This window comes from Peromyscus leucopus, chromosome 8b (assembly GCF_004664715.2).
Source record: "Peromyscus leucopus breed LL Stock chromosome 8b, UCI_PerLeu_2.1, whole genome shotgun sequence".
Lineage (NCBI taxonomy): Eukaryota > Metazoa > Chordata > Mammalia > Rodentia > Cricetidae > Peromyscus > Peromyscus leucopus.
In genome coordinates, this window is record NC_051086.1 from 68,892,351 (window position 1) to 68,911,987 (window position 19,637).

The following is a 19,637-nucleotide window of genomic DNA, read 5'->3' on the forward strand; positions in this document are numbered from 1 at the left end:
AAATGTTGATGGTTTTAATGTTCATTTCTAGAGTCGTCATTTCATCAATTTTCTTTTCATATATTTCTATCTGAATATAGAATCAAGAGATTCTTTGATAGAGAGACTCTGACTTGGGTTGGCCAACTGGCGAATCCCCATATACTCCTTGTATATTATATAAAGAAGCCACATTGGCAGGAAAAAACGTGGGGATGCTGTCCAGTACTGGCATTAGAGATGCAGTTTAACTCCTGGCATCTTTATAAGCATATAAAGATGTTACTAGCATAGGCCCAGAGGCCTTTCAAATGATTGGCACTTGCGTTTGAAATATTTAGAAATGGGGAAGAGAAGGACAGAAATGATGTTTGAAGAAATGATAGCCAGTTGTAGTGGCATAATCCTTGAGTCCCAGGAGTCACAAAGTAGAAGCAGAAGGCAGGTCTTAGCTCAAAGTGGTTGCCTGTGAGCCTGAGTTACAGAACACAGAACCCATGAGAAATTGTCCCAGAAACAGAAAGCAGAAAGCATGCACACATGCCTCCTTTCGTTTCATTTTTAATATCTGGAGTACTTTGAGTGTCATCTCTCTCTGGAGAAAAATCTGCATTTGAACAAGGGCCTACATTTTACTGGAATTCATTCAACATCGACAAAAGGGGATGTTGATATACATATCATAGTCTACTAAGGGACCACTAAGAAATTACTAGAAATAGTTAACACCCAAACCTTCCTGCCTTAGCCTCCTTAGTCCAGGGATTATAGGTGTACACTAGGATCCTCCATTAAAGCTATTTTTTTTTAACATAAAAGATGATTATTTGGATAACAAATAGTTTTGATGTATTGAAGTATATAGCATATTTAAGCCAACAATATCAATGATCTCTGTGTTGCTGCTATAAATAGAATCAAATTTCAAGGTATCTAGAAAGATTAGATCAAAGGCTACCATTTTTATGAAAGTACTTTATGTAAGCAACAATAGTATTAGAATAGTTGTATTCAGCCATTACATGGGAAGTTGTGTGTCTTTCTCTCTGTCCTTCCTGTGCCCGCACCTACATGCACACGTGTGCATGCTTGTCATGTCATACATGTGTGGTTAATTCTTTCCTTCCATTGGACCTCAAGTAGTCAGGTTTGTGGGACAAGATCTTTAATTGCTGAGCCTTCTTAATGGCCCAATACATGTTTTTTTTGCACAGTCAAAATAATTACACTTAGGAGATCTCTAAATGCTTATCAAAAAAACAGTGGATTTGTCAATAAATCACAGGTCATTAAAAGATGCTTAATAAAAAATAGAAAGTATTTCGAACTTGATGAAGGAAAAATATCCTGAAATTTATGGTATTATGTGGAACCAAATGTCGAGATTTCAGTGCTTATTCTGAGAGGGAGGTACTTTAAACTTTCTCCTTAAGAAGAGAATAGTAGGGGCTGGAGAGATGGCTCAGAGGTTAAGAGCACTGCTTGTTCTTCCAAAGGTCCTGAGTTCAATTCCCAGCAACCACATGGTGGCTCACACCCATCTGTAATGAGATCTGGTGACCTCTTCTGGCTTGCAGGGATATGTGCAGACAGAACACTGTATACATAATAAATAAATGAATCTTTAAAAAAAAAAAAAAAGAAAGAAAGAAGAGAATAGTATAACCTTTAAAAAAAAAAAGGGTAGTGGTGGTAGCCTTTAATCCCAGCACTTGGGAGGCAGAGGCAAACAGATCTCGGTGAGTTCAAGTCCAACCTGATCTTAAAAGTGAGTTCCAGGACAGGTAGGACTGTTACAAGAAGAAACCCTGTCTCAAAAAACCAAAACCAAAAAAAAAAAAAAAAACCAAAAAAAAAAAAAAAAAACCAAACCAGTAAACAAACGAAACGAACCCCCCCCAAAAAAAAAATATAAAGGAAGAAATAATGATCTGAACATAAATGAGAGAAAAATAATTTTTAAAAATCACAGAAAATAATATTTGAAAAGATAACATTATTATATTCATAAGTTGAATTAGATGTCTATCCAGAGCAATAATACAAGAATTTTAGAGATAACAATTGAAGACATTTTATAGAACAGATTATTAAGAAAGTTTATTTAGTATTATATATGTTTATTTTGTGTCATTGAACTGTGAAGTTGAAATGAGTGACCTTTATGGCATGTGAATTGAGCCCAAGTAAACCTTCAACTCTGCCATAGTGCCTTCCTTTTTGTGCCTTTTAGGCAAAGAACCACATCTGTATCTTTCGGGGTGACTACTTCGAGCCCCTGTAGGACATGACCAGCATTCTTACAGACTAGATTTTTGCTTGCCCCCAGGCAGGCCGGGAATCTTGCCTTATCTTCTGATTTTTCTGTGCATGGTATAACAGTATTTTCAAAGTGTCCCTTTTTCTGTCTATAAACTTAAAGTTAAATCACAATTCAAAATCCAACATGACTCAGCCGGTAAAGGTGCCTGCTGCCATGCCTGATGACATGAGTCCAATCCCTGAGATCACATGACAGGAAAGAACTGCTTCCTGCAAACTATCCTCTGACCATTGCTTGTGTGCGCACAGAATAATATAAGTAAATGTAAAAGATATCAAACATAAATCAAACTGTTATGTATCATACTCCATTATTATTTGGCTTATTTTTTATATTTTTCATTCGACTTTTTTTGTTTTTTCAAGACAGGGTATCTCTCCATAGTTTTGGTGCCTGTCCTAGATTTCGCTCTGTAGACCAGGCTGGCCTCAAACTCACAGAGATCCACCTGGCTCTGGCTCCCAAGTGTTGGTATTAAAGGCGCGCACCACCACTGCCTTGGCCCATCAACCTCTTTTTAATCAGGGGAAATAGTGATTTTTTTCCCCCAGCAAATCTCTCTGTAATCATTTTAAGTGGCTGTTTTTGGAGATTATCCATCTTCTATGAGGAGTGTATTAGATTGGTGATGGAGTTCACTTGGATGAGAATAAATTCAGTGCAGTGCAAGCATCTTGTTGAGGGATTGAGGAGTGTGTGCTGTGGCCTCTAAGCCATTAGTGACTAAGGTTAACCTTCATCCTTTCCTTTTCAAAGGTGCTTGTGAGTGAGGACTCAGACAGTGATGGCATTGTGGCCCACTTCCCTGCCCACGAGAAGCCAGTGTGCTGCATGGCTTTTAATACTAGTGGTAAGTTTTTCAAAAAACATCTATCTCATGAGTTTTCTCGCTAATAAGTTTGGAGATGGAAAGTCTGTAATCGGGCTGGGGTTGGAGAGATAACCCACCAGTTAAAAGCCCTTGCTATGACTTTAGAGGGTTGATCAACTGCTGCTGCTAGCACCTATATAGTGACTCACCAACTGCGTGTAACTTGAGCCTCAGGGGATCTGACACCCTCTTCAGGCCTCTGTAGGTACTGTATGCATATGTACAAACCACACAGAGAAATACGACGCATGTGTATCATAAGTAATAATAGGACCAGTGATCTTTGAATGACTAAGTTCACAATTCATCCCACCTTGCCCTATTCAGAAGTATATTTTAATTATCTGTAAACTGATGTTTGAAATGCTGCAGTTAATGTAAGCAGTGCTCCTGACTTCATGCCTTATATTGCATCATCAGTATTGCAGACTAGAATCTTAATGTACCACAGACACATGTTCTTTGTAACAGGATTCATGTTTCCACATGACATCACACAAGCTTGCTTTTAGTTCCTTCTCTCCTATTTTTCCTTTCTGCTTGTTCTTAAGGCATGCGGTGATGACTAATGTTAATAAAAATGTGGAACGCCCTATTACCCACTTTTCCTCTAAATTTTTTTATTAAGAAAATATTGCTGTCTGAGCTAGAACTCACCTATGTTAGGAACAGTTCTCCTGAAGCAAGAACCAGCCAGTTCTTACACTATAACAATGGACAGGGTGAATGTCGGTCTCTTGGTTTGCATTCTGTCCTGGATATATACTGACATTGGCAGAAATAAGTGAAACCTAAAACACATGATTTGTAAACAAAAGATGAAACTGGTGTTTGTCCCAGAGCTGATTCTGTCTTTTTAAATTTATAGTCTTCAGGTCCTGATCATTTGGGTGATGGATGTGAGAGTCTTAGCATTTTTATCTTATTTTTCAGAAATTATGATATCACTTGAATTGATGGGAAAGTTCTGTTTTTTTCCCCATTTTAAAATAAAGAATGATAACAAGAAAGTCATATTGAGCACTTTTGATTAATCTTCCTTCTGATATCCTAATTAGTCATTTTTGATGAAGAGAGATTTTTATTATAGTGGTTGATCAGTAAGATTGATTTAATTAAGATAGACAAATAGCTATTGAAATTCTCTGAATGTTAGGGGAATTAAGTTCAAATTGGAGACATGCTCTGAGAAGTTGTTCACTTGTATCTCTCTGCCTTGGGTAACCAGCATGACTCATTGTAATTCTGTCTGTTATGTCCACTTTCCTTTGAATTATCTGCATTCACATCACCCATGAGCACTTCGGACGTGGGAAGCTGCCTAGGCGTTCTCCTGATTCTGATGTTGCATTGTACACAGAACATACTCGTGGTGTAAAGCTAACCATCACCTCATCACTGTCCACAATGAGTTGTTCTCTGTGGTTTTACTTTGAAACCTGCAACTTTCCTATTGCTGTTTGACCTGCACGTCTGATAAGATTCAAACAGAAATGTTGTGTTTACTTTCCTGTGCTCTAGAGCATTGTGTTTATAGGTATGATATAATTTATTTGGGGATGATCACTTGTTTAGCTATTTCCTTTGTGAGCTTGTAGCTTCCTTCCAGCTCGGGATCTGTTGTCATCCAGTCCATCTTTCTATGTCTTGCCCTGGTGAATATCTCAGTGTATTGGCATGCTTATGGAATGGATTCATGGCTCTGCGATTTATTCTCTGCTCTGGAAATAAAAGAGGCTGGTCAATAGAATATTTAGATTTTGTTGTTGTTTGTTTATTTGTTTTTGAGGTCCTGGAGACTGAACAGGGACTGACTGGCTCATGATAGGCAAATGCTGTCACTGAGTTGTATACCCAGCCAGCTTTATTCTGTTTTCTTTCCTCATTTTCCTTTTGATATTTGACCAATGCTTGTAATTTATTCCCTTTGATATGCTTCATGTGTCTAGAGCTTCCTTATACTGGTTGCAAATAATTTCATAGTAGCCATCTGTGAGGCTTGTTAATATCATTGGAAATACTTCACAAAGAAGCTACTGACCCAAATGGGCTGATTATTTCTGAGTCAATGCTCCACTGAAGTATCTGTTATACCTGTGAGTTGTGCACAATGATTGATGTATATTTTTTTTATAATTTGCTTTTATTATATAACTATCTGAATATGGTGGAAATTACCATATAGTACACACACACACACACACACACACACACACACACACAACATGATCAGTATTTACTTGTTTGTTCTCATCTTTGTGGTGCTGAGGATTGTGACCAGGGCCTCCCAAGTGCTAGGCAAGTGACTCCACTATTAAGATAGCTCTGTTTACTTTTTAAAGAAAATCTTAAGTGCTTATTTTGCCTTTTTAATAAATATTATTCTAAAGAATTGATCCTCACAAACTTCTCCATTCTTTGAGAAGAGTTTTTGGTACTAAACTATTCAAAGCTGTCTGCCAAAATATGAATTCTGATTTTCCCGGTTTCATCTTAACCCTCTCTTTGGCCAGGGCCACTACACTGTCCTGTGAGGACTTGGAGACACAGTTGAAGGGACAGTTTCTCTGTGTCACTCTTAGTTAAAGTGGGGTCTTAACAAGGAAGGGAAGGTAAACTCTATGGCGGAAAGATAGAATGCTGGTTGAAATATAGAAATGAGTCTGTTGCAGGTGTCATAATTTTGGGGAAGTCGGTTCTTGAAAAGGAAATCAGTTCAAAGTGTTGACTCAAAAGGTGATTAGCTAGGCGATAACTACTCTGTTGCCTGTGTAGAAATAAATGCTCGCCAAGGAGCGAGGCCAGGAGTACACGCCTGTCTGATAAACATCTCAGAACGCTGGACTACGAAGTTATTTGCTCATTGTATGGGAGCTTTGTTTTTGAGTGTGCGTCATTTTGGCAGAGTTTTAGAAATGTACCATGTTTCATTAGGTAGTGCCTTTATAAGGAAGCCTTGCTCAGTTTTAACAATGTTATATTATAGTTAATAGGCAGAGAAAAAAAATGTGTGTGATTCTCTTTCCTGAATGTATATCATGTGCATACGGTTCCCGTGGGGGCCAGAAGAAGGCTTCAGCTCCTCTAGAACTGGAGTTACAGACAGTTGTCAGCTGCATGTGTGTCCTGGGGCCCGACCCCAAGTCCTCTAAAGATCAGTACATGCCACATCTCTCCAGCCCTGACAGAGGTGTATGCAGTTGCTTACATTTCATCTGAGATCATTATTGTTTGGCTCTGGATACTTCCCCTGTTGTGAATGCTGCTATTGCTTAATGAGGAGCAAGAGGATAGAAGACACTCAGTTGTCTGTGATGAGGGAAACAGCCACTTGTTGGTGATTTGGAAATCTTGATGTTTTTTTTCAATTTTAAAGCAAGTATTAATTAGGAGCTACTCAGTTTCTTATAAAAGAGTTATCTGGTTAGCCATAGCTACCTTTAGTCAGTTCCTGTCATCAGGTAACCTCCTTCCTTCTCAGTCATATGTAGTCCAGGCTGGCCCTCATTCTTTGCCTGGGGTGGTGGGACATAGGCTTGGTCTACCATTCCCAGGTTTCATTAATGTTTTCTCTCTTCTCAGTGCTGCCTGTTACTCCTTGGATCTAGGTGTGCATGTTCACACATGGTGTGTTCTTCCCAGTGAAGTGCACACATGTCTAAATAGGTAGCTGTGGTTCAGATGTTCAGGGAAGTTGAAGTGCCTTTGGTTACTTTCCCTTACAGATAAGCTTATCAGTGTGATGATATAAAAATGAGATTTTTCTCCTCCACTAGCGGAATTATACTGCTAGGTACTATGTTGTATAATTTGAGTAGATCTTAATGCAGTATGTGTGTTTTTTCTTTAAATCGACTTATTTGGTGTATTCATTCATTCATTCATTCATTCATTCATTCATTCATTCATTCATTCATTTTGAGCTAAGGATGGAATCCAGGGCCTTGGGATTGCTAGGCAAGCGCTCTACCACTGAGTTAAATCCCCAACCCAATAAGAAGTTTTTTTTTCCCCTTCGGTTTTTTCAGACAGGGTTTCTCTGTGTAGCTTTGTGCCTTTCCGGGATCTCGCTCTCTATACCAGGTTGGCCTTGAACTCACAAATATCCGCTTGCCTTTGCCTCCCGAGTGCTGGGATTAAAGGCATGTGCCACCACTGCCCGGCTAATTATTTTTGTATTTCAATTTATTCGCTTTTATTTGAACTGTAGGTTATAGATCCTTTACTAAATAGACCTGTTTTCCTTTACCTAGGCATGTTTCTATGTTTATTACGTCAAGAAAATTTACCTACATCAGTCCTCTAATTAGTGCCCTGATATTTAAAAATTGCATTTCCATAGGGCATGTAATAGATGACAGATAACTATAGTGTTTGGAATATATTTTTGAAGTTTAGGGAAGTTCTTTAAAGAAACAATCAGGACATATAATAAAGAAGTGGGTGGTGTTTTGTCTCTAAAGCTGGCCCTTCACAGGCCAGCCCTCTTGTATGAATTATGTCAAACTCAAGGATATGGTATAAATAATTTGTTTTAGTCTTTTTCTTTAAAAAGTGACATAGTCTTAGATGACAGTTACATGAACATGTTCTGGACTGTGAGAGCAAGAACAAGCCATACTACTGGGTAATGTTAAAAATACTGTAAACTGTGAGCGATGGAGTACCACCACCATGCGGATTAGCCAGGCAAGTAGACGGGTTGGCCGGTGACTGGTGGCTCTGTGCTCTGTGGGACCTTTCAGAAACGAAATTAAGAGATGCAGTAAACAGACTTGTGAAACTTCTTGTTGAGCAGCTGTGTTCAGTTTGTTTTTTAATTTCACATTCCCACACTTGTTTATTAGCTGTGACTCTGAGTCTAGAATCAAAACAAATATTTTAATGGTGGTATTTATGATTTGTTTAGAAATGCCTTGCTGAGACCTTTGTAGATTCAATATGGGTGGTATATGGCTGTTGCTTTCAATTATTTAGGTACAAAATGAGTAACATTTTCTAGAGAACTTTTGTGTGAAAGCACTACTTTGTAGACCAGTTTTTGGTTTCGAGCACTGTTGAGGAGCCACATTGCCACTCTGTAAGCGCGCACTGTCCTGCTGTCCTGTGTCACTGGGAGCACTCACAGGACAGTGCTTGACACTTCATGTCACCACCCATTTTCATCAAATTTAGAACTTATAGGCCATGACTTTTTTTTCTCCCACAATGTATTTATTTTATGTATATGGTGTTTTGTCTGTGTAAATGTATGTGTATCCTGTGCTAACTGGTGCTCACAGAGATCAGAGCAGGGCATCAGGTCCCCTAGAACTGGAGTTAGGGAAAGTTATAGGCCACAGTGTGGGTGCTGGTCCTCTTAAAGAGCAGCAAGTGCCTGTAACCACTGAACCTCCGTCTCCAGCCCCAAAGCTGTTGTTTCTTGATTTCTGCTCCGATGTCTGAGCTCTAGTTCCAGGAGATTGCTGCACCCTGCTCAGTGCCCACAGGTCTCAGATCCCTGCTGGTCCTCTTTATACCTTTTTCTTTCCCTGAGCTGGATTCTTACATCTGACTCACCTTCCCTGTCAGTTCAGTCTCTGATTAGAACCCTCTGGAGATTTGATTAATTCTGCTTGCTCTTTCCTGCTTCATCCTCTTTTTCTTTCTGTCAGTCCTCTCTGTTTGGGGAAATGTATTCTCCTCCTTTCTATTCTTGTTGTAGAGACTTTTTATATCCAGTCAGTGAGAAATTTGCCTTTCTGTCCTCATAACATGGTTTTTCTCAGAGATTAAAAGAAGGAAATTTTTATTAAATCCAGTCTCCCTCTTCCTGTCAAAATTTGGCTGGAACTTGGTATCCTCCTACCTTAGCTTAAAAACTCTCAGTTCAGCTGGGTGGTGGCGGTGCACACCTGTAATTCCAGCATTCTGGAAGCAGAGGCAAGCAGATTTCAGTGAGTTCGAGTCCCGTCTGGTCTACAAAGTGAATTTCAGGACAGCCAGGACTGTTACACAGAGAAAGCCTGTCTTGAAAAAAACCAAAGGGATAAAACCCAACAACAACAACAACAAAATAACTAACCCACTGGGTTCAGTGAAAGACACTGTCTCAAAAAATAAGTGGAGAGACAACCAATCAACCAACTTTAACCTTTGGCCTGCACATCTGCAAGTACACACACACACACACACACACACACACACACACACACACACACGCGCGCGCGCGCAAATACCCCACATCTGCATGCACACACACATGCACACACGCACATCTAATTACATCTGTGTACCCAAGCCTGCCCTTAGACATCTTTCATCCTTTTGGATATGTGATATCGTGTGTTCTCTGGCTGTTTGCCTTATTTCAGGTGTCATTTAAGAAGATTGCTCTGAAGTTCATGAAATCATATGTCCTCCATCTTCCCTCACTTTTCAGCTTACATGAGCAGTCATTTCATCTTCTTGGCCTTCCTCTTTCAATCAGTAAATAAATCAGTAAATAAAAATCAGTAAATCAAAAACAGTTTCTTAACACATAGTGCGATCTCACCAAATATCTGTTCCTCCTCTTTTTACTGTTACTTATGTCCCCGCTTCACCCTAGTATTTTAGTTTGTTATCACCAGTTAGGATACCTCCTTAGGTATTCTCATTAGAAGTCAACATTTATTTTGTCCTTAGGTGTTAGCTCAGTTCTAGGTGAGTTTATGCTGAACCTTTACATTTATTAATTCCATTAGGTTTTTTTTCAAGGTTATGAAAAACTCCAGCAGTGCTGTGGTAGGATATTTTTCAATGTGATTATTCATGTGTTGAATATAATTGCTCATTTCTAAATTATTACTTAAATATTAATTATTTATCTCTCTAAATTGTTTGGTTGTCCATGCTGGCATGTACATATTATAAAGATAATTAAAATTGAAGTTTATAATAGATACAATTATAAATATCCTATGGAAACTACCTTTTATTTGATAAATGCAAACAGTAGGCAATCATATTCCATATCTGATTGCCTTAGATATCAAAAGAAGTGTATTCTTCATTACATTGGGAATTAGAAATGAAAGAAAGAATTCCTCAACTCAGTGCAGTAACCCAGACACTTGTGGAACAGGCAGACATCCTGTTTTGTATCCAGTAATTGATTTGCTTTGTAGAGGCGTCATTTCTGCCAGCTGAGCTGCTGGGAGCTATGAAGTGCAGCCCATCTACATTTAAAATAATTACCCCTCCTTGGCAGGGGAACTGCTTTTCCACCCATTAATAAGAGGAAAATGAATGTCGAGGCTCTAGGAAAACAGATTAAACGTGCAGCCTCTGGATGGTTGGCTGTATCTTTAGCAGAGCAGAAGTTCTCCTGGTTACCCAAATGCTGTATTTGAGAGGAGGTGGTCGTTTGGGGTTAATCCTTAAAGAGGTTTAAATTGGATTCTTTTTTCCACAGTAGCTATTCTCATTGATCACTGCAAGGCGCCAGGAAAACACCCTGCCTTCATTTTTACTAATATCTGTAAAGACTTACAGGTTGTTTTAGTTTTAGTTTTTGTTTTTAAATACATTGTTTCACTCTATAGCCCAGACTTCTGTGGAGCTTAATCTGTAACCTAGGGTGGCCTCAAACTCATGATTTAAAAGATGATTCCTTTGAATTATTTATTCTTTGGTGATTTCATATATGCATATATTATAGTCACAAGGCTCCAGGCAGGCTGCATCATAGTTTTTTTTTTTACAGAATGATGAGGTATGAGGATATTCTTCTAACACTCTGGCTGCACCCCTGCTAGTGAGCAGTACTTTAACATTTCAAAGGCAGGTTACCACTGCAACCTTGTGTGGGGTTGTTACTTCATTACAATTTGTATTTACTGTCTGCTTTCGACATCCTGCAAAGTGATGTGTGTCAATCATGGTTAGTTACTCTAACTTTTATTTGTCCTTTTTAGCTGTCACACTGTAATCATGTGGGCGTCTGAGGAAACTTAGTAGGAATTAGAGTTAGTAAGTGAAGTGCCTGATACTCTGAGAAGAAAAAAATAGTATTTTTGTGTTAATGACATTAAGTAATAAGATAAAACACATTTATATACCATAATTTCAAATAGCTTTTCATGAGAGAGGTCTTAAGAAGGAAAAAAAAAAAAGGAATGTTGGCCCTGTGCAAGGTCTGATGCAACCCTGGATTTCCAGTATCAGTGAAACTCCTGTCCATCCATACTAACTGAGCTGATATGCTCAGTTAACATTGAATTAGTAGGCGATGTCAATGCGTGCAGTGGGATAGTGTCTAGCATTGAAGTGTGAGAGGCGCAGCTTGATGGCTCAGTCAATGAAATGTTTGCCACACAAATGTGAAGAACTGAGCTTCGATCACCAGCACCCATGTAGATAAAGCTGAGTGTGGCAATGTGTATCTATTATCTCAGCACTGGGAAGGCAGACACAAGAGATCCTTGGGGATTGCTAGGTAATCATTCTGGTTGAACTGGTGAACTTCAGATTCAGTGAGGGACACTACACACACACACACACACACACACACAGAGAGAGAGAGAGAGAGAGAGAGAGAGAGAGAGAGAGAGAGAGAGAGAGAGAGAGAGAGAGAGAGAGAAAAATATCATGTCAATATCCAGACCTGTAATAATTAGGTGCCTGCAGCATACATTATTGAATTTCAGGAGGAGGCATGATGTGTACCCAAATATATACATTCAGACAAACCAACGTTTATTTGAAGATTTACTTGTGCCTACAGCCTGTTGGTGTTAGCACTGGAGGGCCATTTAAGGTCCTCTGCCTTGCTTCTACCCTTCAGTGAGTGGCCTTGTCTCATTCAGATTGCTCTATTTTCTTGCTATACATTAAATATTGACTGGGACATTAATTTTGCTGTAGTTGAGTGTATGTCTGTTTATAATTTTCCTTGGGATCATGTTTTTAAGTATTCATCACACATGTTCTAGGGATACAAGAGTGTACCACCCATGCTGGCCACCTGTCGATCTTGAGAACTTAGTATTAGGCTGCTCCCTAGTAACAGATGACAGAAACACTTTTCTCCTTGGACTTCAGAGCATACGTTTCCATGTCTGGGCCTCCATGCTTATGTGTGTTGATTGTAACTATGCATGTTGTTCCTTAGGCTTTCCAAAGATGAAACTTGTAGATATTGTTCCACTCATTTCCAGCGAGGTTACTATTTATGTCCATCCTCCCACACCATGCTCACCTCTCTGCCTTCCCCTTTTCTAAGTAATTTAGTATTTTTTCTCTATCATCACACTTTCATGTTTCTCTCATTACTTTTTGCTAATGCTTAAATGTTTTGAGAGTGGATATTTATGCTAAAAGTTATCAACTCAGGCTGATTCTAATTAATGGTCTCTGCCTCAAGGGTCTCAGCTTCTCTCTCCCTCCTCTTCTGGCCTCCCTTTTCCACTCCTCCCTTCCTTTCTCTAGCTCTTCTCCCACTGACAGGCTCTCACTATATAGCTCTGGCTGGCCTGGAACTTGCTATGTAGACCAAGTTATCCTGTGATCTGTGCCTCTGCCTGTCAGGGGCCTCCTGGGGCCATCATTTGGCATCATGTCTGGCTGATAATAATCTTATATGGAGTTTCAAAGAATATGAAATTCGTCAATCTTGTAAAAGATGATAAAGACCCGAACTACTTAAATTTACAATACACAAGAAATGGACTATGTAGTTAAACACAGACGTATTGAAATGGAATAGAAACTATTGATTTTTTTTAAGGAAAAATAGAAATTAATTCATTAGGCCAAGTATAATGTTCTAAGTGAATGAGGATGGAAAAACAGGATATTCCTTTAATTAAATATACACACTTCGAGATAGGGGAAAAAAATGCCCCTCACCTTTGGAAAATTAGACTCCATCAAAATTAAATGCCTTTTGGAAAGCATTTGAGACAAAGAAAGGAATCCTAGCAGCTGGGAGAAAACTTCTGAGCTTCCAGACCTGATGTCTAGCAGCTCATTGCTGCCTGGACTCGAGCTCCAGAGGATCCAGTCCCTCTTATGGACTCAAGGTCACTTACACTCATGTGCCCCGCCCCCATAGACATGTAGTTAAAAATAGTCAGATCAATTTTAAGCAAATAAAGATAGAGGTGTAAAAAGAAAACTCTATTAAAAATTTGTAATTTAAATGTCTATAGAATGGATCAACATGCAAATTAAAGCCCAGAGACATCACAAAATACCCACTGAAATTATTACAATTTAAAGAAATACAGTGGTCGAAATTTTTAAGCATTTGGGAAATATAAGATGATTGTCATTTTCAAAATGTTGTTTTGTGCTGTCTTGTAGAGGCAGGCATTTAATATCTGACCACATCATCTTGCTTTTACATAATCACCTCAGAGAAATAAAACATAGCACACAGAAAGTAGTGTTTGAATACAGAATGAATAGCAGTTTAAGTGTTCTTAAACTGTGTTCTGAAAATGGGAACCCCTGAAGAATGGATAGAAAAATGACAGCATATCCTGTTCTGTAATGTAAACAACTGCAATACTGTTGATGCTTCCAGTGACTAGGCCCAGAAAATCTTGTAGAAGTCCTTTTAGAGAACCCTTTTATCTCAGTTCCAAAGTAGGCACTAGGAACTCCATTACAGGAAGGTAATCTGTGGTTTGAGCTGGATGACTGGGGAGAGGTTGGATGATAATTGTAGACATAGAGATGTATTTCTGATGTCTGTATCTTATTTTTGGTAATAACTGTGTTGGCATATTAGACTCATCAAAATGAGCACATGAAATGAATATGTTCATTGTAGGTAAATTGTATCTTAATAAAGCTTAATAAATTAGAAATATATTATGACATATAATAAAAATATACTTGAATATTTGGAAAAATAAGAACATTTATAAACATGTTCCTAAATATGACAAAAGTGTATTAAATTTCCTAAATGGTAACATAAGCCTATTGAAGATAATAATATTATAGTAATTATTTTGGTGTTTTGAGGTATGCTCTTGTTTTGTAGTTTAGGCTGGCCTTGATCTTGCTCTTTTTTTACTTTAAAAATTTATTTATTTATTTATTTATTATGTATACAGTCTTCTGCTTGCATGTATGCCTGGAGATCAGAAGAGGGCACCAGATCTCATTATAAATGGTTGTGAGCCACTATGTGGTTGCTGGGAATTGAACTATGGAAGAGCATTTCTCCAGCCCTGCTCTTAATCTCTTGATACTGCTCCCTCAGTCTGAGTGTTGGGATAAGGTTTGTGCAAGCTGTCCAGGTTCACAATGCTTATTGATAAAACCCATGGGGGAATTCCAGCACTTGGAGCCTCCTTGTAGCTGGTTGGCTTGGAACTTTGCATGTAGACCAGGCTGGCATCAAACTCAGAGACTGCCTGCCTCTGCCTCTCAGATGCTGGAATGAACATGTGTACCACTGCACCTGACTGTTACTTCCTTCTCTGACAACTGTGGATGTACTTTTCCACACTTGTGTGATGTTGAAAGCGTCACATAAATGGAGTCAAATGTTGATGGTTTTAATGTTCATTTCTAGAGTCGTCATTTCATCAACTTTCTTTTCATGTATTTCTGGAGGATCTCTGTGAGTTCAAGGCCAGCCTAGTCTACAAATAGAGTTCCAGGACAGCTAGGGCCACACAGAGAAACCCTGTATTGAGAAACAAAAACAAAACAAAACAGACATACAAACAAACAAAAACCATGGGAGAGCCAGAGGCACTAATATAATCCTAAAAATTTCAGAATTCAAGGTCAAAGAACAATTGAATGAAATAAAAACTATCACATTTTATTCTCTAACTGCTAAATATGCAGGAGCCTGGATCCAATTTAAAGAAAAAATGAGTCATACTTTGCTGTGTGAAATGTATGTGTACAACATCATCTCTTTAATTTGAACTTAATGTTGGTTACAGATATAGACAACCCTAGGAAGGCATCGAATAAATCATCTCTGTTGTTTTACTTAGCTCTGTTTAATTCATTGTTTCTCACAGGATGTTTTGTAGTGTGTTTTATAAAGGTTTATATTCTGGGCTCCTAAATCGGAAGAATACATTGAGTTTGATTATCTGTGTCTTTAAAAAGCCTAAGAAACATGCTGCTATAACTGCTGAAGAAATGGATGTTTTGGGAATAGTAGTTCAGGCCAGTGGCAGAGAGTTTGCATTGTTTGTGGCATTCTCCTCCCTACACCCGAAACAAACAAACAAGCCTCCAAAATAACCAGGGAAAAATATGACACAGGGAGAGAGAAGAGAGAGCTCGCATGCGTCTGTTAGTTAAGAAATGGATGCTGCCTGTGGGTAGTGGCTGGTTGTGGCACACACCTTTAATCCCATCACTGGGGAAGCAGAAGCAGGTGGAATTCTGTGAATTTGATGCCACAGAGCGAGTTCCAGGACAGCCAGGGCTACACAGAGAGACTCTGTTGAGAAATAGATGCTGTGTACATGGGGACCTTGCTTTGAGAACGTTGTTGTTATGTACCCGTATTCAATTAGTTGACTTTAATAACCACAATGTTAGTAAAAGTTTTATGGGCCTGAGCTGGTTAAAGATTTCTATCAATAATGAGATTATATTTCTTTGCTTCTGTTTTTTACAAATTTGGCTATATACCATTGTAAGTTTGCAATTATACCAGCATTGATCAGAAATAATACCTTGTAAGAATTAATGGTAAAATATAAGCTCTTTTTATGAGTGCTGCTATGTGTGACTTCCCACAAAGACGTCTGTCTGACCCTGCTGTCCGTGCTTAAGACTCTTTTTGGAAGAGAGTGTGAGTAACTGGTAATTTGTCTTTCAATTTTCGTGTGTGTACATGATAAAGAACCATGCAATTAGATAGGTGTTATAAATAGGATATGTGAAAAAAGACAAATCTTGTTTCCAAGATTTTATAGCCTATGCTCAATGCTGTTTTGCTAGTCTTTAATTTCACTCTTTGGTCTAACCAGCTGACGCCCAGTTGAAAAGACTTATGTTCTGATGAAGCCACAACAGCCTTAATGTTCACTCTGCAGCTCCCTGAGATTCTGGAGAACACCGTGTACCATCAGCAGCTTTAGGCCCCACCCTCCAACACTAAAGCTCATCTATCAAACTTGAGGCCCAGAGTGAGGGAGAGGAAGCTTCTAGATAAACACACAGCAGCGCCTAAACAGCTAATCACTCTGGGCTTCCGCTTCCAGGCCCTATAATTAGAAGCCCTTCTTTTCCTTGTATTCCCAGATGACGCAAATGCTTTTTGTGGCTTGGCACCTCGTTTGGGGCGTGGGTTTAGTTTATGGCCAGGCCAGCGTCTGGTTTAGTCTTCTGATGCTGCATAAATAGTTCCCAAGCCACAGTCTACTCTGTGAGACTTCTTCCTTTTATGTATATGTGCTTTTAAACTTGTGTTGTAGAAAAAAAAGGAGCTTACTATTTCCTTTGCAGAATGTATGTAAAAGAGGAAACTGTAAATTAAAAGAAAGCACTTGATTCTGTAGAAGTACACTAGCTGTTTTTTCCTTTTCTCTCTGACTTTTTAAGTTTTCATATGTGTTGTGAAACATGTAAACTCACTTGTGGGTTATGAAGCCAAATTTGTTAGGAAGAATGGAAGAGGATAGCATCTGAGGTAGGATACACATATGTATGTAGAGGTACACATGTTAAGGACTGTTGCCGTAAAGGTTTGGAGTGGTTTACATAGGAACAACTAGATAGATCAATGTTGAGAAATGCTCATGTGTGATTGCCATTCATACGTAGAACCGTAGTGGTCTTGATTTGGTCAGGCTTTCATTTAAATGCTCATTTTGAGTAGAATGCTATTCTGAAAAGAGTATATTGATGTTCATCCGTAGTATGTGAGTATATATTTAGTATAAATACAAGCTCATCTTTTTGTTCCTCCCATTTCAATGATGTTGTCTGTTGTCAAGTGCCCCAAACCGATTTGTGTGGAAAGGCCGAGTCAGACGATAGCCATTGAGTTGTGCTTACTAAAACTTACAGTAACTGAGCAGAAAGCAGGAGTGGAAAAGGCATGCCTTCAGTATAGCACACGGCTGTGACTAAGCATAGACATGCGTAGCTGGAGTCGCAGTGCGGGAGGAATGGGGGTGTGTCAGTGACTCCTGCCGTGACTAGGTGCTTCGTGGGAGAGAAGCTAACATGTGCATTAATTGTTATTATCCATTATTAAATTACTTACCATAATGGGTAATTTTCATCATCTAAAATATATGTAGCCAGGAAAATGGCATCTGATACTTAGTGCATTACCTAGAGCCACATTTAACTCTCAGAAACTGCACCCTCAGATGGATGGTAACCTACCTCCTGTGCTGGTCACTCATGCTCTTTTATTACTACAGGACGGTAAAATACTCTATGAAAAAATTCAAAAGGATAGACGCTGGAGGCTAGGTACATCAATGTAATCTACAGAACAGTCAGTTTATATTACAAAGGGATCAGTCCTCAAAACCATAGCTTAAAGCCAAAAGCTAAAAAATGAAAAAGAAAGATTTCCTATTTCCCTGGTAGAGTAGATACCATGATCAAGAAGGTGGTTTACATCTGTTATTGTACTTTGGATCTGCTGACCCCGTGATTTCCTCAAATATGCGAAACTCAATTGCATGATTTGTGGTAGCTGGGAACTGTGTTCTTCCCCAGCACACTTACAAAGTAATTGTAAAGATCTTGGCTGTGGTGGTGCATGCCTTTAATCCCAATACTTTTGTCATTATTCTAAAGTAATATGTGCTGTAGGGAGGCAGAGGCAGGTTAATCTCTGAGTTTGTGGCCAGCCTGGTCTGCAAGGGTGAGTTCGAGGATAGCCAAGACTACAGAGAAACCCTGTCTTAAAAAAACAATAGTAGTATTAGTAGTAGTAGTAGTAGTAGTAGTAGTAGTAGTAGTAGTAGTAGTAGTAGTGGAGAATCCAAAATAGAAAGTACGTATGAGGAATAAACACTCTTCCACATAAAGCCAAGCAAAGAAATATGAGACAAGCAGATTAATTAAACAATATGAATTTAAATCCTACCCGACTGATAAATATACTAAGTGAGAATGGAGTAAGTGCAATAATTAAAGTCATATTGGATCTGTAATCTGACAAAGCAGGATGTAATAGGTTTTGTCTGTACTCCCAGGCGGGAGGATCAGATTTCAGAATTCAAGTATCAATTAATATGGGGACCTCTACACATGATGGAAGATTACTCAGAAAGAACGACATGTTGATATTTGCAGTAGCCAGGCACAGAAGCACAGACCCCAGCAATCACACACAGGGAACCTGTAGGCCCATGTTCAGGGCTTGCCAGTGGGCACGGGGAGGTCCAGTGTGCTGTGGACGGTAAACTGCGGATGACAGTACCATGTTGCATGTTCAGAAAGTACATGTGAGTCTTCACCATGAGGAAACGATGAACGATCAAGAAAGGAACCTGTTTTAACTATATACACCGTATGCCTGTGTCTAACCATGCAGCCTTTCTCTGGTATAATTTCTGTGTTTTCATGTATCACTTAAAATAAGTTTAAGCCGGGCGGTGGTGGCGCACGCCTTTAACCCAGCACTCGGGAGGCAGAGCCAGGAGGATCTCTGTGAGTTCGAGGCCAGAATATACTTTGGGGAAGGTGCTATTGGCAGTTTCAATAAATGCCATGCCAGGGCAGAGATTATTTTTACTTCATTAATTTTTAAAATGACTCTTATTTATGTGTGCGTGCATGTGTGTGATTGCATGGCAGTGTGTCTGCATTTGTGTGTAGAGATCAAACAACAACTTGTGGTAGTCGTGTCTCTCCTTCTACCTTGTGGGTCTCTGGTTCAAATTGGAGTTACCAGGTTTGGCAGCAAGTGCCTTGATCTGCTAATCCATGTTCGTTAGTTAGTTAATTGTGGGTGAAGGGTCTCAGTTTTTGTCTAGGCTGGTCTTGAACTCCTGGGTGCAAATGATCCCCCTGCCTCGGTCTCTTGACTAGCTGAGAAGAGAGATGTGTAGCACCAATCTAAGTCAGTGAAGACTAATTTTACATGAGAGTCTTAGTAGTTTGATCATTATATATTGGAGCTTACTGGAGTTGGTTTAAACTTCATGATGGCACATCTTTTTCACATTAATTGTTCCTTTTTAAATTTGTGTGTACATGCCTATGGTAGTCAGAAGACAATGTTGGCTGCTGTACTTGGGGATGCTGCTCACTTCCTTTGAGACAGGGTCTCCCATTGGCCTGGAGCTCATGACTTAGGCTACACTGACTGGCCAGCGAGTCCAGGGACCCTCTTGTTTCCATGTTTTCAGTGCTGCACCTCCAGGCCAGGCATTTTTACATGAATTCTAGGGATTGAAATTGGATCTTCTTTCAGTCAAAACCATCCATTACCAACTCAGCTTTCTTCCCAGCCCTCCCTCATGTTCTGACAATTACTGTGATTGC

The 19,637-nt window shown here is 39.2% G+C and overlaps 1 protein-coding gene and 1 pseudogene across 8 annotated transcripts in view; both read left to right on the plus strand.

Moving 5' to 3' along the window:
* Positions 1 to 19,637, plus strand: part of Bcas3 (BCAS3 microtubule associated cell migration factor) — a 502,957-nt gene that overhangs the window by 133,729 nt on the left and 349,591 nt on the right. For all 8 annotated transcript variants that reach the window (XM_028878299.2, XM_028878296.2, XM_028878294.2 and 5 more), the window contains exon 13: positions 3,059 to 3,152. In XM_028878299.2, coding sequence (XP_028734132.1) covers positions 3,059 to 3,152 — 94 coding nt within the window. The remainder of the gene's footprint in view (positions 1 to 3,058; positions 3,153 to 19,637) is intronic.
* LOC114699309 lies at positions 17,715 to 17,862 on the plus strand (annotated as a pseudogene).